Genomic DNA, 26,842 nt, shown 5'->3' with positions numbered 1-26,842 from the left:
TTCGTATATGTACAATTCAGATGCAACAGGCTTCTGCATCATACCTGGTCCTCATAGTGTATGGATTTGTATATACGTAGATGATTTGAACAAGTTCCAGGCCTTTTCCCACCATTTACCTGCTGGGCTTATAGTAAGGCTGCAAGGGCAACCCCCAATAATGTCTTTGAGTTGATCAGCACTGAAAGGCCACGCCGCTCTTCTTGACTTGATTCGCGCCGCCTGCCGAGAACCCCGTGCCTTCGCACCGGAGGTCTACGAGACCGGGCCGGATCTTGTCCTTGTCGCTTTTGTCCTTCTTTTTACTCCTGTCCTTCTTGTCGTTGCCGTTGTGCTTCGCCATCATATCGTCGTCATCCCTGTCTGTCAGATCCGCGTCGCAGACATAGCACAGCAGCAACGGTGCCGCCCCCGCCGCGTCTTCACTACCGTGAGGATCATGGTGATGGTGATTGTTGTGTTTCGATGGCTTCACGAACTGCTCGACGCAGTTGCGACAAAGCACGTGGCCGCATGGCTTGGCGAGGACGGGCTTCGATGCGTTGGTAAGCGCCTTCTTGCACGCCGGGCACGACCGGACGGGTTTCTTCGTCCTGTCGTCCATCTCCTCGGAGAAATCGAGCGTGACCAGGCTGTGCAGCGAGTATGGGTGCTGGTCGTCCTCAGCACTGGCGGGACACATTGGCACTGTCTTTGTCTTCTTTGTTACATTGTGAAGTGTGTCTTTGGTGTTTGACGATGGAGTTATCGAAGGCGTCCAGAATGACGGAAGAACAGCCTTCGCTGACTTCTCGTCCTCGATGGCCTTGCGCGCTTTCGTCCGGTCCTCTTGAGCTATGCGCAGCAGCTCTTGCTCGTCGAGCTCGAATTTCCTTTTACCTGGGCGTTGTGCTTCCGAGGTCGGGGTAGATGATGAGCCGTCTGCCTCTTTTACCAAGGCGACGATCTCTTCTTCTTCCTCTGCTTTCCCCAGCGGCGTGCCCCGCCATTCCAAGTTCCTCTTCGTCGTGCTGGTGATCTTGTTTGCAGACAGCCGCACGTCGAGACCATTCTGGGTCATTTCAAACTCGCGGATCGCGCGCTCCCGATCCTCCGCATCTTGCCGATCCTTTTGCTCCTCGGCCTCGCGTGCCTCGGCCTCGCGGACCTTTGCGAGCCGCTTGATCTCCTTCTTCTGGGCGAGGATGTTGCTGAGGGCGCACTCGCGGCAGAAGATGTCGCCGTGAGTGCACGAGACCGGGTCGCGGGCGGTTTCGAGACAGAGGCGGCAGGCTGAGAAGTCGAGGAAGCTTTCGCGGGTGAGGCGCGCCGAGTTTGCGCCCCACGCCTTCTTGGCGAGGTCTCGCTCGTGGCTGGTGAAGACGGCGCGCGAGGTGTTACGCTTGCTGTGGGACATTGCGGCACGGCAGAGCCCCGGAGAAGGCAGCGCGCAAGGCCTAGAGTGTCAAGCTGGTCTCGGGATATAGTTACGGCGTCGAACGGGGTTGGCTGGAGCTCAGGCGACAAGGAAGAGCAGATCTGAAGTGACGATTTGTTGCTTGCAGCAAGTGTATGTATGTGAAGCTGTCCAGGGACGGCTAGTGGAGAGCAAAATGTGGAAGGGGCGGCCGGGGCGGAAGGAGCAGGGGTTGGCTGGGAAGGTGCAGCGGAGCCGCCTTCAGCGGGATGACCGCATTTCGCCAATGGAACGTCCAGCGCTTCCCGGTTTCTGCCTTTGTGGACTGGCATCTGGTAGCTCTACTCACTTGCACCTTTACCATGACGGCGGCTTAGGTACACTTTGCTGTGCCATATTCCTGCCCGGTACACTTCTCCTCCATCAGGGCCTCGCGTCATGTCATGACACTTGCTCGTCAACCTGAAAATGGGGCAACAGAGTAAAGAAATGCAGCTGCCGACTCCGGCGCCGGGCCACGAAGACAGGCCCAGCCTTCCAGCTCGCCTCGCCTCGGCTGCCACAATCACTTTCATCACCTCGCTGTGCAGGACATTCCTCTATGGGCTCAACACGGTCGAGGTAACGGGCCTTGACAGGTTCCTCGACATACTAGACCAGCGTCAAGACGCCAACAGTCGCCAACGAGGTCTGATCACTGGTATGTCCCCTGCTCAGCCGAGTTTCGGTCCAAGCACAGCACTGATCAGAATCCCAAAGTCTCAAATCATGTCAGCATGTAAGCAGCACCAAGAGCACCACGGAACCATCGCCTCTGAGACTCATTGTTTCTATTGCTGCGCAGCCTGGATGACCCCATCATGTGGGGAGTTTTGCCTCTCAAGTATGCCATGAATCCGGCAAACCATCGATGGGGGCTTGGAGCTCATGACATCTGCTTCAAGAACAAGTGTGTCCACTTCCACAACGTGTTGCTCGAAAAGTCATGTGCTCATTGCCGCTCACACGTGCTACAGGCCTCTGGAGTGGTTCTTCGCGGCCGGCCAAGTGCTGCCCACGCACAGGGTATATCACTCTCCAACTGGCGGCCTGTTCCAGCCAACAATGGCACAGGCTATCCGCCTCCTATCCTCACAACCATTTAAGACTCAACCACCATTGGCTTCGCCAGCAGAAGCAGCCCACATCCCAGACCCATTCACAGACGGCGGGCTGACCTTTACTTCCACGGGCCACGACCGCTTCGACGCGCCCTCACGCTATGCGTGTAACCGGCACAGCTGGGTCCATATCTTCCCGGAGGCCATGATTCACCAACAACCGCAGATGACGATGCGATACTTCAAATGGGGTGTCTCGCGCCTGATTCTCGAAAGCGAGCCCATGCCCGACATGCTGCCCATCTTCATTGACGGCACACAGCGCGTTATGCCCGAGGATCGCACATTTCCCCGGTTTCTGCCTAGAGCGGGCGTGACATTTCGGATGGCATTCGGCGATCTCATAGACATGGAGAACCGCTTTGGCGACCTCAGGGCCAGGTGGCAGGACCTGGTACGCAGACAATTACACGCCACGGAGAAAGGCAACAGGACACTGGTCATGGGCGAGCTCACAGATGAGCTGAAGTACGGCGCCGAGGCAGTGGCGCTACGAGTGGAAGTTGCTCGCCGTGTGCGCGAGGAGGTCGCAAAGGTGCGCGGACTGATGGGGTTCCCGGACGAGAGGCCCGGATTGGAGCTTGCCGAGACCTGGGCTCGCGACCCAACCAAGGACAATCTCAAGAGTGACATAGACGATAGCTTGGAAGGAAAGAGGAGATAGCGTATCATTGAGACATCGCGACGTAAAGGCATCTTTATACATCTCCCCCGGATGAAACTAGACATGCCAAAAGTCAAATGTGTCTTCTCAAGGTTATCGTAATGCCATTCGGAATTTTTTGGCACGTTTCCCAACGTTTCGCTCCAAGTGGAACCTCGACTTATACCGCAGATCGCGTGCGAGGGTCCAGCATACTCGGAGTCGTTCTTCCGAAAGCCCATGGCCAATCTAGGCGGGTATATACATCGATATAAAGGACCAGAGATATCCATCAGAGCTGCTGTCCGCTCCAGCCAAAACCAGGTGACCTGGTCTGGTCTGCCCAATTCGTAGACTGGGGCTTCCAAGAGAAGTCGAAATGACATAACGCCGTCATCGGTCGCTCCGGACCAGCCCAATGCGCCTGACCCCATTTGTGCTAGCCAATCGTAAACATACACGGCGGCCACAGAACACATAACCTCGGCCTCCTTTCAATAGCCGTCGTCGTCGTCGTCCGCCTCCTCCTCGTCTTCGAGTTTGAGTATCCGGTTCAGCGCTGCTTTTTCGACTCCGATCTTGTGCTCGTCCATGAAACCAGAGATGAGGCGTGCATGGTGCATTCCCATGTCTTTCCACACAACCTGCATCACACTGTAGACCCAATCATAGGCTTCGTCCCCTAGACCAGGGGCGCATGCCGCCACCTTGAGATGCCAGAGCAAGGTCGGAAGCCCGACGGCACCAGTCCCACCCTTGCTCGATGCCTCTATCATCTTCGCTGTTTGCTTGTCGAGTATGGGATGGTGCCAGTGTGATGGAGTGCTGATCAAGGTGTCGGTTGCCATTTTTTTGACAGTGCCGAGAATTTCCGCACGCGTCTCGTCTGGCACGTAAAGGGAACCTGTCACCGGATAATTGGCTGAGAGTCGAAGAAGACTCTCGAGGATCAATATCCTCGCCCATCTGAAGTGGTTCCATATCCGGGCGCTCCAGATCTCGGTGTAAAGGTGATATTTGCCGTGCCAGACGGCAATAGCTGGCAGCGAAGGGTCGTGTTTTTCGCCATAGGGATATGTCTCCCAGAGTCGCTTTTCCAAGCGATCGCATGCTGCGCGTAGCGTGAGCAGCTGTTTGAGGTTGGCCTCGACCGCTGGGCTTCCGTCTGAAAGTCTCTGCTTGACGAGAATGCTAGAAAACTGCACAAGTCGAGCCGTCGTCATGGCGAGGTCCACACAGACTCTCTCCGGTGAGCCTTCAAGATTATCTTGGCATACTTTGAGACACTCAAAGAATGCTGGCGCAAGTGGTGTTTCGGTCATCTGCGACGGGATGAACTGTACATTCGTTAATGGCGCATTCGACAGGAAACAATTGATTGGGTGAACTTTACTAGAGAGAATAAAACCTGAAGCACTACCCGTGAGCCCCCGTCGGGCAAGTGACTCATGGGAAGTACAGATTTCAATAACGCTACTGCCCCGTTTATGTGGACATTTGCTGTGCCTGCTGATATCCTGGTTGAACTTCCATGTACAACCTGATGAATGCCAGCCTTTCCCGGTGATCTGAATGTGTCGAGGCTGGTCGCACGCGGCTCCTTACCTCGTATAACGCCATCGTAACTATAGACCGGATGGCAGATCCTATAGTTTGGACCTCGGTCCGAGGCGTGCTTGCAATAAGGGCACCGGTTTCTCTTAGAGACATGATATACCTTTGCCGGGAGAGCATTGTAAGCTGACTGTCTGATCTCATATTGCCAAGCCCAGCGAGCCCAACAGCTATCTGGACATTTTGCAAAGCATCATGTTGCGGTACGTAGATGACTGTGCCATCGGGACCGATAGGAGCATCGGGATGATTCATCAGATATCTCGTGATGTAGAATTGTAAACCCCTTTCGTCGAGGTTTGGGCCTACTGAAAGGTCAATGCTCATTGGTCGCACGTCGTGTCGCGCGACCAGGCTGCTTGTTGAAGTAGTTCCTCTTATTGGGGACTCATTTTCGAGAATTGGCGGAGGTGAGGATGAATCAGACGAGCTGGAGCTGGAAGACGATGTCGGTGATGTCGCAGAATGTGGCCCGCCCCACTGGGCGTGGGCTTTCTGTATGACTTTGCTGCTCTCATCGCGAAACATCAAGGAAAGCTGATCTCGGTATCCAGGGCATTTCTTCTGTGCCCGAATACATTGTGAACATTCGGGTCTCTTCTTGTCGCACTGCAGTATCGTGTCAGTAGAACGCTTGGAATCTAGTTCCCACCCAGAGAACATAGGCCGCCGATGGCTGTATTCAGGGTTCTGGTGGAATACGTGGGCTGGCCAGGCGACTCATCCAAGTATACATGGACGGCTTTGAGTATCGCTTTGACGTACCTTGATTCGCCTCGTGCGACAATTCTGGCATCCTTGAGATGCCTTCCCGCAGTAAACCATGATGACTGCAGAGCCAACGTTTAGGCTCTAGGGGTATATTTGGAAGCCGCTTGATTGAGCTTGGACGATTGCAAGGGTTTGTGCTGGAGGGTTGAGAAGTGGAAGGCAATTTGACAAAGGTTTGCCTACGAAAAAGGCATATTGAAGTGGGCCTTAGCCCGAAGCTTTGGGATTTTGGATGTGCGGACCGTTGCAAGAGGTCGGAGATGGGCGTTGATCTGCTGTATGCCAGGCGAAGACGACTGTTGCTTGCAATGTTGGCTCGAGCCGAGAGGGACCACGAAGCCCACGGAGGAGGCTAGGGAGCTGCTCAGAGGTGGGCGCCTGGTGGCAGTCGTGGGTTGGCGGAGGGAGAGGTGGGATGCCGTCGGGCGGAGATCCTTGGCGGCCAGACGGGAGATTGTAGGCAGCTGCAAGGGCAAGGCGTGCGAGATGTGCGGCAGGACTGGCGATACAGCGTAGGGAGTGGTGGGTGAGGGCGCAGAGACCCGGGAGATACCGAGTAGGATGAAGAGGAGTGTTTGGGGCCTGCCAGATCGTGACGCACGCTGGGTGACGCAGTGCAAGACCGAGGTACTACTATGTGTGTGCGTGGGGAAGAGTCCTCGACAGATCCGACGGGGTGCTCGCAGGCAGGTAGGGCCACAAAGTGCTTTTAAGCGCGCCACGCCAGCGGCGCCATTCAAACGTTGCCGGGTTCTTGGGTGGTGTCAAAGATGGCGGCTGAGCAGGGCGAGTCGCAAGGCGCTCGAGGTAGCATAGGTTGCCCGGGACAGGTCTTGTGCGCTGCTGCTAGCTCAGCTTTTCCACGTGGGCGGGCTCGACCAGAGGCAGTACCAGCAGCTAATGAATGGAGGTTGCTAGTGAGGGCGAGATGGCAGGCCCGGAGGCTTCGAGCATGGGGATTGCAGAGCGATGACAAGGGGCCCGTCCCCTGGGAGAGGATCGAGCACGAGCACCCGCGGAAGGGCAGGACAGGAGGGTGCTGCAGGAGCTGCAGGCAGGCGGAGCGTAGCACTGCACTGCACTGCACGCGCAGAAGATGACGGCACGGCGCCTCGAGATGTGTTTCCAGGATGTCGACACCCGCGCGAGCGCCCGCACCTCCAGGGCTTCCCTGGCACTTCGCGCGCCGTGCCCATCGTTATTTCACAGTGGTTGTCTGCAAGGCAAATCTGAACACGACAGGCCAGGCTCCTCCTCTTTCCACCCACCCACTCACCCACCCATCCAGCCCTCGCATAGTCAAGTCCACTCAATGTAATTATTGTTCAGGAGGAGAATTTCCCGGGCCCGCAGCCCGCACGGCAGCTGGACTCGCCCCCCCCCCCCCCCCCCGGCTGGATGCCCTCGCCCAGCCTGGCGGGCGGCGTCGTCCCTGGCAGCACGTACGCACAGTACCAAGTAGGTGCACGAGGGCAGCGAACGCCTGACTTGTGCGCTGCAGCAGCCAGGCCAGGGTTGCCTGTCCCTGTCACGGTCGGGTCCATGTGCTCGCCGAGTGCTTCTGCCATGGCGATGCGGGGCCCGGATAAGCTCCCAAGCCAGCGGTGCTTCCCCGCCGTGCTCCAGCAGCAGCTGCACTGACAGCAGTAGCTGGTGACTGACATGGCCCTCCCTGCCACGGCACAGGCTGGCCCATGCACGGGACAATCTCCGGGTGCTGCCTCGACGGAGCCCGCTGGCCATGGTGATCCCAGTCATCATGCCCTGCCAGGGGTTGTTGCCTCGACTCGACTCAACTCGACTCGACTCGACGATTCACTCCCGGCACCGTGGCTGCCTTTCCCCACCCACCCCACGCCACCTACCAGAGCTGCCGGCCAAGCCGCCCGTCGGAGAGGTGTGTGTGCGCGTGGCTGTGTGTGTGTGCGTGTGCTTCGACACATGCTTCCTCGCCCCGACACTCGTCCCGTCTTTCGACTACTGTCAGTCTCGCATAGTTTCACAATCAAACATGGTGGCGATTGTGCCAGCCGTGCCGTGCCATGTCAGGGACTGTGGCCGCGTCCCGCCAACGTCGAGGCTCGTCGGCGGCTCAGACTGAAACGGCAAAGCCACATCAACCACACAACGCTAAGAGGTGACGATCCAGGACCCCTTTGCCGGCGCGTGGCCATCTCCAGCCTGGGAGCGGCTAGAATCTCACTGGTCCTGCATTAGCCTTGCGCTCTACAAGTGATTAATGAGGTACAAGTGCTGGAGTGTCACTTCTGTTTCAGAAGGCACGAGAGAAGCAACAATTCCTTTGGGACGAGGAGTCCTGGCAACGGGCTTGGCAGCACCAAGAGGTGCCTCGTCTGATGCTGAATTCGGTGCTGATTCGCACCTTTGGGGAGGGGGGCTCCATGCCCACTCCTACAGTACAGGACTACAAACGTCAGACGCTCTCTGCTTACCCCTGGGCATTCCAGGATAACCCGCGGCAGAGATGGTCCGAGACGAGCACTTTACTTCCAGATACCCAGCAGATCTACGTAGTATCCGTATGCTACCCGACTTCCCACCTGATCGACACTTTTTCTGCCATCCGCCTTGGGGCCAATCCGTGCCAAGCCCAAGGGACCACGTTCGAGCCCTTCGTGGGCCTGGTGAAGAGCTCAACCTCGAGTCTTGCAAGGTTGCGTCCATCATCTGAACTACTTGACGGCCTTTGCCACGTGTGTGGGCCCCAGCTTTGAGCAAAATTGGGTCTTGGGTCAAAAACCCCCACATCCTTATGCAACGCTTGTACAGATTGATACAAGGTGAATCGCCCAGCTTCGAGGCAGTGTCACTCACATGCCGAGGCTTGCGCCAGACCATGATAGTGTCCGATAGATGCCAAGCCTCACATAGCTCAGCATCTCTAATGCCGATGTTAAAAACGGGCGGGGCCGCCTAGAGACACGTCCTCCCGAGTCGACGACCCTGTATCGCAAGATAACATTACGGGCACCAACAGCCCCCTGCCCCTGCCTCGTGTAGCTCTCAGCTTCGGTTTTTGACGTATCGCTGGTGTTGTCGGCCGAGAAGTCCACATGGCCGAAGCTAAGACTGTCTGCGCCTCCGCGACGGGATCACGAGCTTTCGAGCTCCCTGTAAGCCATCACGCATTTCACACGGAGTAGTGTCATTCCTTAATGAAACAAGGTGATTTGAGATGATTCGTAGGACTAGTATTGGTCATCGCCCACGGCCTCATTCAACCGGCCCATGACCATGGATCTGAGCTTCCCCAAGCTGAAGAGCCGCCTCCCGAGTTCTTCGCATCGTACGACCACGCGGCAACTCCAATTATGGATCCCATGCACGACCGCCGTCCACTGTGGATAACCTGACAATTGTGGCTTACCAGGCGTCATCTGCAAGATACCAGTCGACGGGCTCCGGGGCGAGCTTCTCAGACATGTGTATGTCTTCTCATTTGAGCAAACTTTCTCTCTCTGACGCAACCAACCTCGACCCCTTGGAAAGTGACACGTCTCAAGCCGACCACACGGGAAAGTCCGCTTCCCCAAGTAAAATATCCTTGCGGTCGATCCGTGATTGGAGGGCCATAACGAGCTTGGCAAAGCAAACTTCACCGAGGGTAAGGACACCGATCTTGAACACAGGTTGGGGTTTCCCAATATGTACAAGTCCCTGAGGTGTCGACAGTACATACCGGGTTTAAGGCAGACTGGAGCCAAACTCGAGGATTTCATCTTCCGGGCTATATCCGCGCTAGATTGATCCCAGTCTCTGTACCATGGTCCTCCTGCCTGGCTAACCCCCCACGGCGGCGATCCCGCACTCCCCCCTCCCGGTGTGTCCGTCACGAGAAACTAGGAACTGCTGTCGGACCGCCGTCATGATATGAGAACACCTTGGGAACACGGAGACTTCGCCGGCCAACCTATAGGAGTTCCGGGACTTAACGACAACCCTGCAACGCGTGGATTGTACTTGGGCTATAGTACTTTCTCATAATACAAGAAGCAAAAGCATAGCTTCAGCGATAGCTTTGGGCATGCTGGCCTCTGACTCCTTCTGCTCGGAACCGGAGGTCTCGGCATATCGTCGGGGCAGTCAACCTGCTTACACTCGCACGTAGACGAGAAGTGCCGGATTTTTTTTTGTACTCTCTTTTTCCCCTCTTTTTCTTTTTTTCATGCTAAGCCTGGAGGCTTTATGTGCATGGTACATTCCGCTCGCTCAAGGACCGGTGACGTGATCTTCAACATCAATGCCGTCCCGTGGACGCATTACAGGTCATCCATGCAAAGCTTTTTCTTTCTTCTTTCCTTTTCTGTTACTGATGGTTGTCTCGTGCCCGAAGGTGCCATGTCATGCGGCCATCCAGATGGATCTTCATCCAGCCGGGGCTTGTGTGACGCAGTTATCGTTTGGGACTGGAAGACCACACGGTGGCAACAAGGACTGTGACAGTGAAAGAGTAGTATGGCAAAGATGCACAACTGCTTGCAAAGCATGCTTGCGCGCACAACTGTAAACCGTATACTGCTGCTTCAGTGGGTTGGCTATGATGCTGCTGCGTCGTCCAGTGGCGCAGGCACACTCAGAAAACATCATCTCCCGCAACCCGGACATTGCGATCACCGCCTGCGGACGGAATGGCGCACGATCTGGCTTGTCCATGGTGTATTTCACCCATGTGTAATGTGACGGTTCCTTATATTCAGGTTGCACGAGGCTACTGCTGCTGTCCTGCCGTCTCACTGCCCGCAGCAGCAGCAGCAGCAGCATCACCACTACTAGGGCCGCTTGCGCCACTGCCGTTCCCGTCCATTTCCCAGCTGGCCACGTTGGACCTGTACTCTGTCATTTCCTTCCACTTCTGCATGAAGTCACGCATGCCGCCTTCGCCGGCGGTGCTCGCGTCCACGACATCCTTCGGAAGCTTGTGCGCCGAGTACTGCGGCGAGCTGAAGTTGTATGCGGCCGGGTCACTCTTCTCGATCAGCCGCAGCTCCGGAACAAAGTCCTCCTCGTCATCGTCGTCGTCGGTGGAGTCGGAAACGTCCCCATCGGCACCGTCGTGGGTCTCTAAACTCCGGGTGGTGGGAAGCGTCTGGCCTGGCTGAGCGATGCTCAATCTGATAGTCTCCGCGACGAGAGACTGCTCGTCGACGTCGTCGCTGCCACCGCCCGCGACGCCCAAGATCGGGCCGGGTACCTCCATCTCCAGCAGCTCCGACCACCCGAACAGCAAGCTGTCTGTGTGCGGCGCCCAGGGGTTGATGTCGATGAGCCGCGCGCGGCTGAGTGGCTCGTCCTCGCCTTCGGGAATGTAGACATCAAAGGCGAAGTTGCCGTCGGGGAATGTGTAGCGTAGCTTGCTGTTGAACAGCTGGCTGATCCTGGCCACTATGTGTTCCTTGAGAGGCTCCAGAAATTCGTAGTAGTTCAAGTCTCGTTGTGAGATGCCTACGAGATTCCTGTGCTTGACGAAACACCGAAACTCCATAGCAGTGTGTGGGTTGAAATATGATCTTAGCACGAGGACGGGCTTGAAGGCAGGGTTGGCACTCGGCGCGGTTTGCGCCTGGGAGCTTGGTGTCGGGGTGCAGTCATCGAATGCGTGCTCGAGATCGTATGTGATGAAGTTTGAGCTCTTGAGCAGCAAGTAGATATCGTTGGGACAGGTGCACTTGATGGTGTTTTGGTGCGGTGATATCCACACGGCGTCTTTGGGAGCAGTCCAGTTGAGTTTTGGTGCCACCTCGCCACCGAGCTCTGTGATTTTGTCTTTGATCTGCTGGTGAAGCCCGGGAAACCGTTGATTGGGGGGCAACCTTGGAGGCTCATCGTCGTCTGAGTCGCTCTCATCAGAATCGCTGCCAAGCTCTTCGACCCTCGGCTTGAGGGTGTTGGGAGCCATCTCCCACTCGTCATCTTCAGGCTCTGCACTGTCGTCGTCGGCGAGAATGATGCCGTCCTCCCGTATGTACTCGACAAACTCTGGCGAGAGTGGGATGATGCGAGATTTTATGCAGGAGGCACGGTATCTGGGCATTTATCAGTATTGGAATCATACTTCTCACGACGTGAGCCACTCACTTTGGGAACCATGAATCGTATGAGCAGTTGAGTATGTGATCCCGTGTTATTGGCGGAAACTGAGGTGCTGCAGAAGTCGAGGCCTTGGCAGGCTCTTCAGTGAAGGAAGGCATGATTCCGGGCTTTTTCTTTCGCGCTTTGGTACGGAGATGAGGGTTCTCAGCTCAGATATCTGCTCGAGAATAGGGTCAGATTTCGAGGTCTGGTTTTACACGACCTCGCACGCAAAACTTCGACCGTCCCTCCCGAGGTCTTGAAAAGAGTCATCGGTTTTATGGAGGGGCAAGGTAGAGCTACGCCATGCAGGCAGGGACTGGAGCCGGCCCCACAGCGGCACATGCCATCCATCCATGGATGTCTCACTTTGCCTGGGGCCGTTGTCCACGGATGCAATCAATGGATCCGTGATCCAGATACAGGTCCGCTGCCAGACGTCACCGCCTTACATCCATCTTCACATCTCCAGCTTCGAGACGCGCTTCCAAGGGCTGCATCCCGACATACTCTCAAAGGTCGTATGCGACATCTCTGAGCCTTGAACGGAAATACAGCTGCCCATAATGTCATACGACAATGTCGGTCTCTCTACGCCGCGAGGCAGTGGCACTTCAGGCTACGTCCAGCGCAGCCTGGCGCACATGAAGCCTCGCGACCGCGGAGCTCCATATCCGCCGCCACGCGACCTGGACAGCTTCAGGCACCGACAGCGACAACCCGACAAGGATATTCTCGAGCACGACCGCAAGCGCGAGGTCGAGGTCAAGGTTTTTGAGCTGCGCGACAAGCTGGAAGATGAAGGGTAAGCATGGAGACAGGCAGCTTTCGAATGTGTATATACGGAGTCAGCGACTGACATCACCTGTTCCGCCATAGGATTGACGAAGACGAGATCGACAAGCAATGCGACGCTCTGCGCAAGGAGCTCCTCGAGAAGATGAACAGACCCCAACCTCAGCACAACAACAACAATAACAGCTTAAACAACAGGAATCGACGTGGCCCGCAAGGACAGCAGGGAGCCCACTCAGCAGATGCCGCAAGGTCGCGGAATCTGAAGATGCACCAGGTCCATGAGCTTGCAGACGCCAAGATCAAGCAGGACGCGCGCTTCCGCAACGCGCTGAAGATCAGCAAGGACTACCAAGAGGGCGGTCACTGGAAGAGGCAGGAAGAGCGACTGCGCAAGGCGCAAGACCCCAGACCAGACGAGCAAGAGCAAGAGAGGCTCACTCGGCCACCGCCCAGCGCGGCGGACACTGCTGGAGCAGACAGGGATTCTGGCCGACCAGCGCCGAGGGACTACTCGCGGTCGCCCTCGCGTTCGTTATCTAGATCGCTGTCCAGATCGAGGTCGCCGACACGGTCGCGGTCGAGGTCTCCGTCCAGGTCGCGATCACCTCCACCAAGGGCAGATCGCAGGAGGCGCTACTCGGATAACCCAGGCTCCGAAGACGGCGAGGCCAATGACGACCGATACGATGACCGGCGCTCGCGGAGCCCTGGACGAGGAGCTAGGCGGTAAAAGAGAGCTGCAAGCAGAAACAATCCTCAGCGTCTTCCGCGCGGCGTGCAACGAACATGTGCAGCTTTTGTTTACGGCGGCAGTTATGGAGTTGCGGGCGTCATTGTCTTGTGCACTGCATCTTGATCCCAGAAATCTACAATTATTGCATAAAAAATTGCCCTCTTTTCTGTGAGGATATTTTGTCTCTCTATTTTCTAAGGGTATCTCGTCTAGTCTGGGCAATATCAGTCATGCCGGATGTTGCTCAATTGGCAGCGAGAATCTGCGCCGCATCCACAGGAGGGGCGTGATCTTGCCTGCCACCATTTCGCTTGAGCTCCTCTTCCCGCCGCTTGCGCTCATCGATGGCTCTCTGCTTCTCATGGTTGACATAAGACCCGTACCGCAAGGTCGCCAGGGTCATGATGGCCATGAATAGAATGCCGACGACAGAGCGACGACTGAGAATCCACCGAAGCCCTTCGATGTCCGACTTGGCGTCTCCAGTGAGGCGGACAGTGATCTTCATGTTGATGCTTTGAATCTGTTGAGAATTCCATTGTCAGATATCCGAGGTCTAGTAGTTCCCAGCCCATCATCGAGAGCAGTCGGAAGAGATGGGGAGTAACGTGACATACAAGGCTTTCCATAGATCGCTGCTCTTCTCTGACGGTCATCTTGCGGTCGTGGAATGCAGCCCTGACATCGTCCTTGAGTGTCAAAATGTCCTGCGTCATGCGCTGGCTTAGGATGTCAACCTCGTGCTGCAGGTGTGTGCGTTGCTGTCGTATAGTCTCGTCAGCCGTCCTACGGTTGTTCGTGACTTCGGTGCTCAATTCTGAGCAGGCCGCATTGAAGAGATATGTCTCCTATATGGAGGAAACGCAAGCGTTAGTCTGGTCACATGAACGCGCAAAACTCGTTCCAATGACGTACATTGTCGACATCGCTCTTACTGACGAGTCCTTCCTGCGCGACCTCCAAGTGATGTGCCAACAAGCGCCGAATCGCCTTCATCGCAGTAGTCGCCTGCTCTTTGCTATACCCGCCCGTCTCCAGCTGCTTGACGAGGGTATACGTGTCAAAGTGATGCACGTAAGGCGAAGGCGCAATGTGCGGGTGTGGCGTGGACTCAGGCGGTGGCATGTGGAGGACTGCATCCATGGGACCGCCCTGCTTCATCTTTGCATCAGCGGCTGCTTGCTGAGGGGTCTTGCCAGCGGCTGCACCTGCCGCAGCAGCAGCCGCCAGAGTGACCGACTCTGTGTCTGGAGATGCCTCGGCGGCTGGCTTGGTCGACTGCTGCTTGGCTGATGCTGTTTGTTGCTCCTCCTTTGCAGGTGTCTGCTTCTCGTTGGGATTCGCTGGAGTAGTTGGCTCGCGCTTGGCCTGCCTTGTTGATTCCGGGACCGGCCGGGCTTCCCCACCACTCGAGGAAGTGGTGTCGACAGGCTCTACGGCAGAACCATGCCTAGGAAAAGCAGTCTTGGGAGTTGCGGACGATGTCGAGAAGGGTGAGGCGGTGCGCGGTCCCGAGCTGGTGGACTTGCGGCATCTCTGCGTCCTCCGCACGGCCTGAGGGGCGATGTCCCGGGCGCGGGTGCCAGTCCCGCGGAACAGGGCGGGATAGAGGAACGTGAGGCGCGTGGTTGACATGGCTGGCCGATGGAGAGTGTGCGGCCTGCGGGTTCTGAGGAGGGCGGTCAGGTGCAAAGCACTGCCATGATCTCTCTCAAAGCAGGCGTGAATAGAACAGACGGTGGCTAGATGCGGTGTTAAAGGAAGCGGGACAACAAGGCAGAGGTGCAGCTTTTGACAGGCTCCGTTTCAGACGTCAGGGGCAGGGTTCCGTGCTTGCGCCTGCTGGACAAGTGCCGTGCCGAAGTTCGGACACCCACAAAGGGAATGAGAGTGGGCCTTTCGTTGGTCGTGATGCAAGAACTGCGTCTGGTGTCCCGCCTGTAGCCGGGCTGTCATGGAACTTGACTTGACTGCCTCAACTGCAGCACCTGTTTCTTGACGATAGCTTCAAATGACTTTTACGTGACCAGCCGCCCATTGCATCACGGTACCCTCTCAATGTGTTTCTCACGAATGTCTTTGCGGCAACACTGTCCACCGCACCAGACCCAAGGATACCCGTGCGCCGTTCGAATTGCAGTGCTGAAACTAAGGAGACGATTCCAACGTGATGCTATTTGTGGAATAATACAACCTCTCAAGAGTTGTATGCAAGCAAGTCTTGTCTGTCTGGTGCGCCTCGTCAGGTCTTCTCAAACTCTGCCTCCCCGCCTGGACCGCCAGAGCTGAAGAAGACAGGACGGTGTGCTCTTGTAGCTGACGACAAGGTGGGGCTGGCCCAGCTTGACGAGGCGAAACAATTGGACCCTGGGCTGGGCGGGTGAGGGCGGAAGGTGGGGGTGTTTGTGCTGCGAGTTACTGTGACAACGGGAGCTGCGGCCTCCCGCACCCCTGCACCGCACCCTGCAGCCCTCGTTGTGCGTTGTCAACGGGCAAGTGGTCAAAGTCGCAGGCCTCGAGAAAACTGCGCTGGTCCTGCAGTCGGCTGGCTGTCCTGCCGTCTCTGCTCCAACGTCATCTTCACCTTTGGGTTGCTTGCAGCCGTGTGTAGACGACCTCGTCGTCGCAATCGTTGCCGTTGCCAACAACCACACGCCGACTGCCTGAGCTCGACGTCGTCACCATTCCAGCCAGGTGGGCTCCACCGCCAAACCCAGCCCAGCGCCATCACCGCTCTGTGCTCGTGAGACAACTCGCCCATTGTCTGCCGAGCCGCATTCCTTAGCAAGCTCGCAACGTCCTCGATATTTTCACGCCCGAACAGTTCGCTACAGGCCTCTTTTTGTCGCCGTCATGGCGTCCGCCGCAGGGCTGTCGGCCCCGGGCGTCGTCACTTACGACTCCAGTACCTTGAGCGTTGGTGACGGAACATGGGACTTCACCAAGAACTCCTTTCTCCTTCCGAATCTTCTTGGGCTCAACTTTGAGACGATGAGATACAATGGTAGGTTTCGGACTCTCGAGTTCACCAGAATGCTACCCTGTGCTCGCCAACCCGACTAACACGTTCATGTTACTAGGCATGGGCAATAGATTCTCGACCGTTCCTCAGTACCACACCATCATCCTCGCCCACGGGTTGCTGGGCGCCCTTGTCTTCCTCTTCATTATTCCGATCTCTGTCATGCAGGCTAGATTCCGCGCATCGCCTGTGGCCAGACGGCATCATGCCTATTTCAACATCGTCGGCTTGTTGCTCGTCACTGTGGTCTTCGTCCTTGGGTGGTTTGCAGTCGGTCCAGCTCGTAGCTGGACCAATCCGCACCATGCCATCGGCCTCACTCTCTACATCATGTACTTGTTGCAAGCTATTGGTGGGCGCCTTGTAAAGAACATCTACAAGCGCTCCTTACGGCTCATGATTCACAGATGGTCTGGCCGCTGCATTGCACTTCTTGGTATTGCTCAGGTTCCCCTCGGCTTGACGCTGTACGGCTCCCCCAAGTACACATTCATCCTATTTGCAGTGTGGATGGCGTTCCTTGTGGTGCTCTATTTCGTTCTCAGTTGGCGCCACGACGGGCAGCATCACGATACAGCCTTGCTCGATGCACGACAGCACGAGGGCACAGAGGTCTCTGGTCCCAAGAAGAGCGGCCATGGCTGGCTCGGCCCACTGGCTGCTGGTGCGGGCATATTCGCGCTCATGAAGAGCCGCAAACGTCGTGGTAGTCACAGCAGCGGCAGCAGTGTCTCGCGCACCACCCGAAGCCGCTCCACCCGGCACCCTGAAGTCATCCCCTCTCGCAGAGGGTCAGCGAGCTACATCGATGATGAGAAATACTCTGACAGATCCGACCACAAGAAGAAAGGTGGTGGCATGATGGGCAAGCTCTTCGGGGTAGCTGGTGCTCTCGGGGCTGGTGCTATGGTCAAGAACTACATGGACCGGCGAGAGAAGCGGCGGTATGCTGACGAGGAGTATTCTGCTGTTGCTACCGAAACGCCCAGTCGGCCGAACCCGGCCACGCCATCCCGCTTCGCCCGACGGCCTGCTGATACCTACACTGAGAGTGAATTTACCGAGGATCGTACACAGCTGAATCGCCCCATCACTCCTTTGCTTCCGGGACCTGGCGGGCCTGTAGCGGCTGCTGCAGCAATCAGTGCCGCTGAACGCCCATCAACGCCACGCCCAGTGAGACCGCCTCACGCACGTCAAGACAGTTTCTACTCCAGCGAGTACTCCTCCTATGTCAGCCCGTCACGCCGCACAAAGCTCGATGAACCGCGGGGCGGCGCTGGTAAGGGGATTTTGGCAGCAGTGGGGCTTGGATGGCTTGCAAAGAAGTTCAAGGATCGCCGGGACAAGCGCGCTGAAGAAGAACGTCTCAGATACGAGGATGAACGGCGAGACGGCAGGCACGGCTCAAGGTACACTGGAGATGGATTTTCCACGCCGACAAGATCCACCCGTCGCCGCCCACCACCGGCAGTTGCACAAACAGCAACTACACTCACCCAGACGACTGATGAATCTTCGATGGTGGAGACGCTGCCACCACACCGGGCACCAGCTGGGCCGCCAATGCCGCCTCTAGGTCACGCTGGTGCACCTCATCCGGCGATACCACCCGCCGGATCATCTGTCCTCATTCCCGCCCCGGTCCCCGTCCCCTCCTCACGGCGCCACTCTAGGTCTCACTCAAGACGGTCCGAGTCCAAGCCTCGGCCCGACGTCACTGCCGCCCCAGTCATGATGCCGGACATGCCTGCAGATCCACAGGGCTTATTCGCGCCACTACGCGACGACTCAGATAGCGAGGCCTACACGTCAGCGGGCGGTGGTCCAGGCAAACGACGGTCTTCCACTCGTCGCAAGCCAGGCGATATCGCTGCAGCTACTACTGTGACCTCGGCATCACAGCTCATACCCGATGATCGCTCCCGCCAAAGATCGCACAGTCGAGCACCAAGCAAACCTGTCAGTGTCAAAGTCAAGTATCACGATGACCGTGACAGAAATGTCACGCTGCGGCGTCTGACAGATGAAGAAGCTGCTGCTGCACGTCGGGAGAGACGGCGCGGACGGTCGGAATCGATTAGCAGCATGTCCGACAGTGAAGCCCCGACCTCCGGTCGCGGGCGCTATAGGCGTGCGTCGAGCTCACGGAGAGGCCGAGACCCGGCTCCAGAGCTACTCGCTCCTTTGTCGCCACCCACACCTGCGTTCGCACGCGGAAAGAAGAGACAAAAGGACTCTGCCTACTACTCTGGCCAGCCGGGGCCGTCCGGAGAACCACCTGCCGCCGCGCAGACAGTATCCACGCTCGAGAGCATGGGAAGTCACGGCACATGGAGCGCGTTGAGCGAATCGGTGGGCGGACCTACAGGAGGCAACCAAACGGAAGGATCGGTTCCTGCGTCTGCCGCGGATCGCCGGAGGAGAAGACGACTTGAGCGACAAGGATCGAGGCCGCCAGGTGCAGTCGAGTACAGCTAACGATGAACATGGCAATTGTTCTACAATCTTTGTCACGACTGCATAGACGGAGTTTGGATTCGGTTTGGTTTGACGAACATGATCGAGCATTTGCAAAGGTAGATTTTGATTTCTGGACAAGATGCGATCAAGACTGAAAAGATTGTACATACACTGACGAGGATATATCATGTTCCGATATCCTCGTATAGGTATATATCGCTCTACTTAATGAATGAAAATGAAATTCCATTTACTGCAGCGCGATGCCCCTCTGCACGTCTCTTATGATCCGCATTAGCCTGCTTTTGTATTGTTGACATTATTACCCAGTCATGAACGATGGAGGGACTGGGACTGGGACGTCGCCCCACATGCTAAATGCAGGGACGCGCCAATCAGCTTGCCAGAGCTCGGGGTCAATTGAGCAAACAGACGCGCATTAACCACGCCTCCGATGTTGATTGATCCTTGTCGTCTTCTTCAAGATACTCAATGCAGCAGCGCTGATACAGATCGCAAAGCACCCTGCCAACTTGCCAAACGAGTGCTTCCCTGAAACACTTTCATGCGTGCATAAGCATATAAAACAGTCGAATCCACACCAGAATCAGGATCACGCGGTTGCAAGGCGCACTGAGGTAAATCACCACGCGTGCATCGTGAGAGTGGGTTTCGACCTCACCTGCGCAGCGACAACACAATCGCCCAGAGAAGTCCAGATTTGTGCAGTAAACATGGCCACAACAGAAGACGTACACATGGCGTCGGCGGAGCAGGCCACCACCACCACAACAACAAATCTCGCCCAGCACACCACATTATCACAACGGCGATCAGCATCACGAGAGCCGTCGTCACAACCACAACAACAGCAACAACAGTCACAGCATACACAGCAGCAGCAACAACAACAATCGCAGCAGCAGCAGCCGGCGTCGCCGCCATTGCCAGCGCGCCATGTTCAGGTCACGCCGGGCCCGCGCGCCGCCGGTTTCCAGAACCTGCTGGACAAGTCGCTCGAATCGACGCTGAAGAAGGTCAGCTGGGACAACTTTGCGGCATGCTACCCGACGATAGCGACGCAGGCGCCCGCGACGCTCAAGGCGGTGCAGAAGCAAATGGTTGAGAGGTTGGGGACGCTTTGCAGGGTGAGTTTTCCCCCGTGCTCACTTATCATCTCGGTTTGCTCCTTTTGCTAAAAAATGGAATGCGCATGGGTAGAGGGAGTTCCAGTCCATCTTTGAGCAGCGGCAGGTCGTGGCCAAACTGAACGAGTTGGAAGGCCTGATCAGCGAGGCGTCGAGGCGAAAAGACGAGGCTGGCATGCAGGGCATAGATGAGGCGCCCGTCCCGTAAGTGCTCCGACCATGACCTCAAACGAACACTTCTCTTGAAGAAAGGCGTAATATGACTGACCTTTATGATTGCAGGCCACATACGCTTCCCGCCGAGCAGGTATTTGCCGCGCATCTGGCGCCGCATCTGAAGCAGCAGCAGTCACAACTCAACGCGAAGCTTCAAACTGTGCAGGCGCACAATGCCAAGCTATTTGACGAGGTGCAGAGGCAGAGGGCCGAGATGGAGTCGCTGGTGCAGCTGCTGGAGAAGACGATGGAGGACATTGACAGTGCGAGCCAGATGATGGACGAGGTCGCAGACGATCTGGCCCGGGAGACCAGGACGGTGGAGGTGGGGATTGCGGGAAAGTAACGGGGGTGGATGAGGATGATCATCTTTTATATAAATGGCAGGTCATGTTGACATGGATATACACTGGCGCAATGATACCTACGGAGGAGGAGGAGGTCGTACAGCGTACGGCGTTTGGCGATTTACAGTGCGGTAGCAACCGCGAGCAGCCGGCGCACGGCGAGAATATATTCTATCCTGCAATTGCGTGGTCCAGTTTGAACCGTCTCGTGCCGGAATCACTACTTCAGGGTCAACAGAGCTCTTAACTCATTGTCTCGTGCTGCGGAGTGGGCAGGGGAGTCGGTGGTCGTCCATTTGACGGCTCATAAACACTGTCGGGTCGTCACTGGGATCGTCATGCGAGACTCTCACTGGGCTGAGCTGAGGCTCCGGCCAGCCGGGTAGGCAGAAGGTTGTAGGCGCAATCGCGTTCCCCAGCTTTGGGGAGCCCCCACCCACTCGAGCCGCACACACAAACACACAAACAGCCGCCCTCGCACTGAGACAGGACCGGCGCACGACCCCCAGCCCAGAGCTCCGTCCCGGCCAGACCCAGACCAGACCAGACCAGAGTGCGTGTGCCTGACGACGTTGCCCATCACGACAACCAAACCTCCCCCTCGAGATTTTCCACCCTCTCTCCCACAGAAGCAGCACCGCGATTGCGCCTCGACCCCTTCTCTGCTCACCACCCACCGATATCCTCTGTCGAATTCTGCATCTCTTTTTCATTCTCTGCGCCTGCTTCAGCCCATTGATCTTCTCCTTCACCACGCGCCCAGGCTCCCTCTGCCCACGCTCGCAATTTTCGGCACCCCGCTGCCCTTGACGTCCCTTGTGGCTCCGAGTCCGTCACTCTCGTCGATTCCCACTCCACATCTTTCCTCCTCGACCCGCCCTCTGCTGCACGCTTCAGCAACAACACCCCTTATCCCCCCTTTGCCGGGCGCCCTCGTCTCTTCTCTCCATCCAGTCCAACCGGTACGCTCCTCCAGCGCCTCTCGCTTCACATAAGTCATCGTGCCCCCAACTACGGCGCAAGAGCTGACCTGTATACTGCCCCCGTTGCAGCTCCTTCCATCACATCGCGACCATGGCGACCAACGGCAACAACGGTGCGCAGTTCACAAGCACCAATGCCCCCTCCACAGTCTCTGCCACTTCTGGTGCCGCCGAGCCCAGCAGCGACAGCAACCTCGGCAAGGATGAGGTTGCCTGGTTCTTCGTCGAGCAATACTACACCACCTTGAGCAAGACACCTGAGAAGCTTCACGTGAGTCCCCGACATCATTGCCTTGGACTGTTATCCCCTTATTGGTACTGATGCCTCTGGTCTAGCTCTTCTACGGCAAGCGATCGCAATTCGTCGTTGGTCGCGAAGCCGAGGTCGCCAACGTCTCTGTCGGCAGACAGGTAAGTCTACCCATCCTCGAGCCTTGTGCTAGATTCTTTCCTGTTCCATGTTCCATCCTCTGACACCACTCGTATAGTCCATCCAAGAGCGCCTCAAGCAGCTCGACCTTCAGGACTGCAAGGTCCGCGTCTCCAATGTCGACTCCCAAGCCTCCTACGACAACATTGTCATCCAGGTCATCGGCGAGACATCCAACAAGGCCGGCACCCCCAAGAAGTTCGTGCAGACGTTCGTCCTCGCTCAACAGCCCTCGGGATACTTCGTCCTCAACGATCTCCTTCGCTACATTGACGATGAGGGTGATGAGGAGCCTGCTGAGGCCGCTGAGGAGGAGACTGCGACTGCCACCGACGCCCCCGCCGCCGTTCCTGTGGCCGAGGCCGAGGCTGAGCAGTCAAGCGCCGCTCCGGCTTCCGCTGAGGAGGCAGCTGCACCGTCGCTCGATCCTGGCGTGATCGACAAGAAACTCGAGGAAGTTTCCGCGGCCCCCGAACCTGTCAACGGCGACTCGGCCAAGACAGACAGTGCTGCAGAAGCCGTTCCTGCCGAGGCGAGCTCGCTGCCCAACCCCGAGGCCACCCTCGAGGAGCTTGTTGCTGAGGAGGTCCGAGAGCCTGAGAAGCCTACCGACCCCAGCCCTACGCCCGTTCAGAACCGTCAGCCCGCGCCTCCTGCTGCCCCGGCGCCTGCTCAGCCTGCGAAGCCCATGACTTGGGCCAGCCGTGCCGCCGCCGCCGCCGTTCCTAAGCCGGTCACACCTCTGCCCAAGACAGCCACTCCTCCGACTCAGGCTCGCTCCGCTGCTCCCAGTACCGCTCAGCCTGCTGCCTCGGCGCCCACTTCTGCCGCGCCAGCCACTACCACTGGAGATGAGTCTTCCAGCGCCGCCCCGGCGAAGGAGTCCTCTGAGTGGCAGACTGCTGGTAGCGACTCCAAGCGCCAGAACAAGCCTCAGGCCGCCACCGGCGCCCAGACTGAGAAGGAGGGCACGATGGGCTACGTCAAGTATGTCACAGACAAGGTTAAGCACGACGAGCTCAAGCAGGCTCTCGCTCAGCACGGCGAGGTTGTGTACTTTGACATCAACCGCCAGAAGGTAATTCGCCATGCGATTCTTACGTTTCCTGAAATTCAAGGCTGATCACTGACTGCTGAACGTGATAGAACTGCGCTTTCGTCGAGTTCGCTACCGTCGCCGGCTACCAGGCTGCTGTTGCCGCCAACCCTCACATCATCAATGGCGAGAGCATCCAGGTCGAGCCTCGTCGCCCCAAGGCCGGCGCCTACGGTGGCAGCAACTACAGTGCCGGACGTGGAGGCGCACCGAGCCGTGGCGGTCGTGGTAGCTTCGAGGGTGGCCGCTCTGGCAGCTCTGGAGGCCGCGGCAACTTTGGCGGCCAAAACCGCGGTCGTGGTGGTGCTGGTGCCGGTGCCGCCCGCGGCGGTGCTTGGGGTACTGCTTAAGCGGTCGAAGCACTTCGAATTTGTTGGCTTGCGACCTCCAGCAGGAAGTCCTTGGCCACAAAACTGCAAAGACATGCCTCATGCTTTGCAGCATATCTTCAACCTTTTCCTTTGTCTTTACCTGCTTCTGTGACACTTTCTCACACCAGCAAAACCGAGCTCACTTCTCGGGTGATCCTGGTCTTCCACAAGGAGCCCAGGGCCCGGGGAGTTGCTCGACGATGTCCAACATTGGCATCTGCGTCCTCAGGGGAAAAGCCGTGACTCACGGCTCAATCGAGAAATCAGAGGAGGAAAATCACTACACCTAGCTTTACAAGCAACCCACGCTGTTTGTTGGTCATTGATGTCGGACTTGGAGTACGAGATGGGAGAAGGTATGTTGTACATTGTGTAACAAGAAGAAAGTGGGTGGGCATGGGAGAAAGTCGCAAAACCTCATATGCATGGAAAACGGAGTGAAAAACATTTTGGCCCAGGGATTGTTTTGCGATTCCTTCTAATTTTTTGTTTTTGGCCCCCTCAAACTTTTTGTACGAGTCGGAACTGTACATTACCACCACCACCACAAGCACAGGGCGAGGCGCGAAGGGAGGGAAACGGGTTTGAAAAGTTAGTCTCTGACAGGCGCGGCCTTCACGATAATGTTGACGACGAACCTAAACGATACCAAGAGATTTTTTCGATTCGAGGGGATTGTGAGGAGTGTACAGATATTGGTGCATAGCACTCTGGCTGTGTAAGCGTGTGAGTGGTCCCCATTTGCCTGGGGTCCATCGATTCGTTCAGTGTGAAAGTAGTTATTGTGATCCCGAGGGGGAAAATATCCCACGCCCTCATGGGAGTGTACGAGGGCGGCTGGGAGTTATAACTACTCTTGGAGTGACTCGAAGCCTCGGCTGGGATGTCCTTGGATCTGAGGCGCTTCCTAGCCTGGACTCGTTTTCCTGGCATCGTACTTCTGCGACAAAGGGTGCAGGGAAGACTAACGAAGGGACGGACAATGCTTGTACATGGAGACCGGGACACGATACTTGTTTTGGTATATACATGCATTCATCCTTACGAATACAGTCTAGAGAACCAGTTCTGACCCAACAATGCCCCCCCCCCCAAAACCCCTCAAAAAAAATGACGGCACTACTTACCTTGTCCGTCTACGCACAACACGAATCTCGTCCTTCTCAGGAGGTAGATTCGCGCTCAGAAAGCTTCCCGGCCGGCTCTTGTCCCCCACAAACTCGACATCGTAATGCATGACCATGTAAGCAACAATCTGCTTGAGCGTCTGCGTCGCGTACCACCGCCCCGGGCAGACATGCTTGCCATAACTAAACGGCAAGAAAGTCTTTGTCGCCTTGGATGCGAGTTCTTGTTGGTCGCGTGCATAGTCGCCGTGATCATTATCATTATCAGTGGGGGCAAGAGGACTCTCGAAAGGCCCGGAGAAGCGAAAGGCGTCGTACTCGAGAGGGCTGTCGGGATAGTTGTCCACATCGTGCTGGACGTCCTGGATCGGGAGACCTATTGTCGTTCCGGGAGGCAGGAAAATCTTGCCACCACTTTTGGTCATGTCGTCATCGCCGCCGCCGCCTGGGAGGTGGGTGGTGAGACCAGCGCCGCCGACGATGCGTAGGGGGTTGATGACGGCGAACGGGGAAACGCGCATCGACTCCCTCACGGCAGAGTCGACGCGGAATAACTTGTCGACCGCTTCCCGGCTTGAGAGGGAGCCGTCGTGGGAAGAAGCGGCGACGCGCTCGCATTCCTCGCGCAGGCCGGCGATGAATTCCGGGGACCGTGGACTGCTGTAGAGGTTCACGATCAGAGGGGCGAGGGTCAGCGCTACAGTGTAGGTCGAGACGATCTGGAGGACCAGCAGGCGCTGGGCGACCAGATCGGCGTCGATGCCCTCGGATGTGCTGCTCTTGTTGTTTCCCGCGCCCTGCTGTCTTGCTGAGTGTTCGATGATCCACTGCAGCGCGTCGTTTGGCATCACCTCTTGACCCTTTCGAGAGCTCCACTGCTGCAATCTGCCCTTGACGGCTGGGACAAGGATGTCCATGCATTTCCTCCTGTGGCTCTTTGACAGCAGGCCGAAGACGGGCGCGAGCATCGGCTTCAGGCTCTCAGGCAGGGCGCCAATGAACACTGCGCCCTGGTAGACCATTTTGGCGTACGAGGCACATTCTTGCAGCAGGGTTTCGTTTCTGCACAGCGGCAATCCCAGGAACGCTCGGTTGGCCGTCCGCGAAGTGATGCGTTGAGCCGTCTGCCAGATGTTGATTGTCCTTGGGTTCTCGGTGTCGATTCCCAAGTACGTCCGGAAAGCGTCGTCTGTCTCGTGGGCCGTGGCGGCGGCGAAGAAGCCGTATCCGTTGTGGCCCATGTACTTCCTCACCACGTCGAACTGGACGGGGTTCCTGAACAGCGACAACTCCGGATCGGCGGCCATCATGTACCGGGGCTGCAATGTCCTCATCTGCGCGGGGAATGCCATGATCTCGCTCTCGGGCCGGTTGAGGACGGCGTCAAAGAGGTGGGGCGGGACGATGACGATGGTACCGGCGCCAAAGCTGGGGATCGCAAAGGGGAGCCCATGCTTCTTGCAAAAGTGTGTGTAGCCATGGGCGACGTTGTTGGCAGTCTGTGTAATCGAGCGGGCAATGGCTCGCACCCAGGGGATCAAGACCTGGTTTGGCGAGACACCGACCGTAGGCACCCCAACGAGGAGGCGTCCGTCTTGGTCATGGTTCGTTCTTTGGTTCCCAAGCCCAACAGACCGGAGGAGCACTATCAAGATGGCGGCAAGCGCCAGCATCAACACAGCTTCATGTGTTCCCGCCATAACCGTCGTCGTCGTCGGTAAGACACCTGTTGAGTGGTGTATGTAGTGAATACATGGCTGAAAGTTGCGCAACCGACCGGGAAGAGAAATGTAGAGCGCTTTATGTGCGCGGTGGCCCTGAATGCTACCCCATCGTGCACGAAGAGCGGAGGAAAATCCGTAAGCTGCCTTCGTGACAAGGACCTGAGGACGACATGCCACTCGGCCGGGCGTTGGTGGGTAAGCGCCGTAGCTTGGGAAGAGGAGAGATGGCGGCCCACAGCTGACATGCAATTGCTTGCATACAGCACAGTAGTGCTTACATTTTGTGGGTTTCTCGACATCTCACTAAACAAGGTGCCCCTAAGATCGATTGGTGCTGGCCGATGGCTCTAACTTTAGGGGGCGCTACTATCGGGCGGCGGGAAGGGCGATGCAATTAGGGTAGGGCTGTGGTCCAGCTGGGACGAGATGCGCCAATGAGGACGCTGGAGCTGGACAGGGCCGCAGCTGTACATCGCTGCAAGCCCCAGTCATTTTGATATTATCCAGCATGTACTAATTAGCATTGCCACCTCTTCGGGCAGGAGGGACCATGCCCGGCCCGCAACTAAATGTCCTTTGCGGCGCAGAGAGCTGATCCATCGTGGGCATGGCAGTCTAGGCCTCCTGCCAGATTCCTGCAGGGCTGCAGGGCTCGACTTTGGGCGGCCCCCAATATTTGGACTGGCTTCTTGCTCCCGTCTCGTTATCGT

The 26,842-nt window shown here is 57.1% G+C and overlaps 10 protein-coding genes across 10 annotated transcripts; 5 read left to right on the top strand and 5 right to left on the bottom strand.

The window, feature by feature from the left end:
- Nucleotides 1–175: 175 nt before the first annotated feature.
- On the bottom strand, nt 176–1,569 carry B0I36DRAFT_282150 (uncharacterized protein; the record flags this gene model as incomplete). The annotated part of the gene is made up of 2 exons (XM_046151503.1): nt 1,032–1,569; nt 176–998 (listed from the first exon to the last, which is right to left on the bottom strand). The coding sequence occupies exons 1-2, from the start codon at nt 1,394–1,396 to the stop codon at nt 176–178; spliced, it is 1,188 nt and encodes a 395-aa protein (XP_046019356.1). The 5' UTR covers nt 1,397–1,569.
- A 132-nt stretch (nt 1,570–1,701) lies between these two features.
- B0I36DRAFT_21543 (tafazzin) lies at nt 1,702–3,457 on the top strand. The gene is made up of 4 exons (XM_046148958.1): nt 1,702–2,096; nt 2,156–2,174; nt 2,241–2,345; nt 2,413–3,457. Exons 1-4 carry the CDS (start codon nt 1,865–1,867, stop codon nt 3,218–3,220), a joined length of 1,164 nt encoding a protein of 387 aa, XP_046019355.1. The 5' UTR covers nt 1,702–1,864; the 3' UTR covers nt 3,221–3,457.
- Nucleotides 3,458–3,693: 236 nt separating this feature from the next.
- B0I36DRAFT_233969 (uncharacterized protein) lies at nt 3,694–5,638 on the bottom strand (the record flags this gene model as incomplete). The annotated part of the gene is made up of 4 exons (XM_046149264.1): nt 3,694–4,536; nt 4,593–4,739; nt 4,805–5,350; nt 5,579–5,638. The coding sequence occupies 4 exons, from the start codon at nt 5,636–5,638 to the stop codon at nt 3,694–3,696; spliced, it is 1,596 nt and encodes a 531-aa protein (XP_046019354.1).
- A 4,675-nt stretch (nt 5,639–10,313) lies between these two features.
- B0I36DRAFT_358482 (D123-domain-containing protein) lies at nt 10,314–11,793 on the bottom strand (the record flags this gene model as incomplete). Its single annotated transcript, XM_046157975.1, has 2 exons — nt 10,314–11,628; nt 11,681–11,793. The coding sequence occupies 2 exons, from the start codon at nt 11,791–11,793 to the stop codon at nt 10,314–10,316; spliced, it is 1,428 nt and encodes a 475-aa protein (XP_046019353.1).
- Nucleotides 11,794–12,074: 281 nt separating this feature from the next.
- B0I36DRAFT_282139 (cwf21 domain-containing protein) lies at nt 12,075–13,353 on the top strand. The gene is made up of 2 exons (XM_046151502.1): nt 12,075–12,479; nt 12,554–13,353. The coding sequence occupies exons 1-2, from the start codon at nt 12,241–12,243 to the stop codon at nt 13,200–13,202; spliced, it is 888 nt and encodes a 295-aa protein (XP_046019352.1). The 5' UTR covers nt 12,075–12,240; the 3' UTR covers nt 13,203–13,353.
- Nucleotides 13,354–14,973, bottom strand: B0I36DRAFT_312542 (uncharacterized protein). Its single transcript, XM_046152520.1, has 3 exons — nt 14,121–14,973; nt 13,823–14,053; nt 13,354–13,728 (listed from the first exon to the last, which is right to left on the bottom strand). The coding sequence occupies exons 1-3, from the start codon at nt 14,838–14,840 to the stop codon at nt 13,450–13,452; spliced, it is 1,230 nt and encodes a 409-aa protein (XP_046019351.1). The 5' UTR covers nt 14,841–14,973; the 3' UTR covers nt 13,354–13,449.
- Nucleotides 14,974–16,058: 1,085 nt separating this feature from the next.
- Nucleotides 16,059–18,708, top strand: B0I36DRAFT_358479 (uncharacterized protein; the record flags this gene model as incomplete). Its single annotated transcript, XM_046157974.1, has 2 exons — nt 16,059–16,209; nt 16,286–18,708. 2 exons carry the CDS (start codon nt 16,059–16,061, stop codon nt 18,706–18,708), a joined length of 2,574 nt encoding a protein of 857 aa, XP_046019350.1.
- Nucleotides 18,709–19,619: 911 nt separating this feature from the next.
- B0I36DRAFT_223802 (Nnf1-domain-containing protein) lies at nt 19,620–20,394 on the top strand (the record flags this gene model as incomplete). The annotated part of the gene is made up of 3 exons (XM_046149044.1): nt 19,620–19,838; nt 19,912–20,042; nt 20,121–20,394. Coding segments are annotated over 3 exons (624 nt in total), but the record flags the coding sequence as incomplete, so codon positions are not given.
- Nucleotides 20,395–21,475: 1,081 nt separating this feature from the next.
- Nucleotides 21,476–23,260, top strand: B0I36DRAFT_371555 (uncharacterized protein; the record flags this gene model as incomplete). The annotated part of the gene is made up of 4 exons (XM_046160023.1): nt 21,476–21,655; nt 21,721–21,795; nt 21,873–22,892; nt 22,961–23,260. The coding sequence occupies 4 exons, from the start codon at nt 21,476–21,478 to the stop codon at nt 23,258–23,260; spliced, it is 1,575 nt and encodes a 524-aa protein (XP_046019348.1).
- Nucleotides 23,261–24,404: 1,144 nt separating this feature from the next.
- On the bottom strand, nt 24,405–26,081 carry B0I36DRAFT_234357 (cytochrome P450; the record flags this gene model as incomplete). The annotated part of the gene is made up of 1 exon (XM_046149300.1): nt 24,405–26,081. The coding sequence occupies one exon, from the start codon at nt 26,079–26,081 to the stop codon at nt 24,405–24,407; it is 1,677 nt and encodes a 558-aa protein (XP_046019347.1).
- Nucleotides 26,082–26,842: the final 761 nt, after the last annotated feature.

Source organism: Microdochium trichocladiopsis (assembly GCF_020744255.1).
Source record: "Microdochium trichocladiopsis strain MPI-CAGE-CH-0230 chromosome Unknown B0I36scaffold_1, whole genome shotgun sequence".
NCBI classification, from domain to species: Eukaryota; Fungi; Ascomycota; class Sordariomycetes; order Xylariales; family Microdochiaceae; genus Microdochium; species Microdochium trichocladiopsis.
Note: the sequence above shows the minus strand (reverse complement) of the source record. Positions and strands in the feature narration are given on the sequence as shown.

Excerpts from the sequence above, each read along its gene's own strand:
- B0I36DRAFT_282139 (XM_046151502.1), top strand. The coding sequence starts at position 12,241 with ATGTCATACGACAATGTCGGTCTCTCTACGCCGCGAGGCAGTGGCACT. Across the intron at positions 12,480-12,553 it reads GACAAGCTGGAAGATGAAGG|GATTGACGAAGACGAGATCG; the intron begins GTAAGCATGGAG and ends GTTCCGCCATAG.
- B0I36DRAFT_21543 (XM_046148958.1), top strand. The coding sequence starts at position 1,865 with ATGGGGCAACAGAGTAAAGAAATGCAGCTGCCGACTCCGGCGCCGGGC. Across the intron at positions 2,346-2,412 it reads GACATCTGCTTCAAGAACAA|GCCTCTGGAGTGGTTCTTCG; the intron begins GTGTGTCCACTT and ends CACGTGCTACAG.
- B0I36DRAFT_312542 (XM_046152520.1), bottom strand. The coding sequence starts at position 14,840 with ATGTCAACCACGCGCCTCACGTTCCTCTATCCCGCCCTGTTCCGCGGG. Across the intron at positions 14,054-14,120 it reads GTAAGAGCGATGTCGACAAT|GAGACATATCTCTTCAATGC; the intron begins GTACGTCATTGG and ends TCCTCCATATAG. Across the intron at positions 13,729-13,822 it reads AGCGATCTATGGAAAGCCTT|ATTCAAAGCATCAACATGAA; the intron begins GTATGTCACGTT and ends AATTCTCAACAG.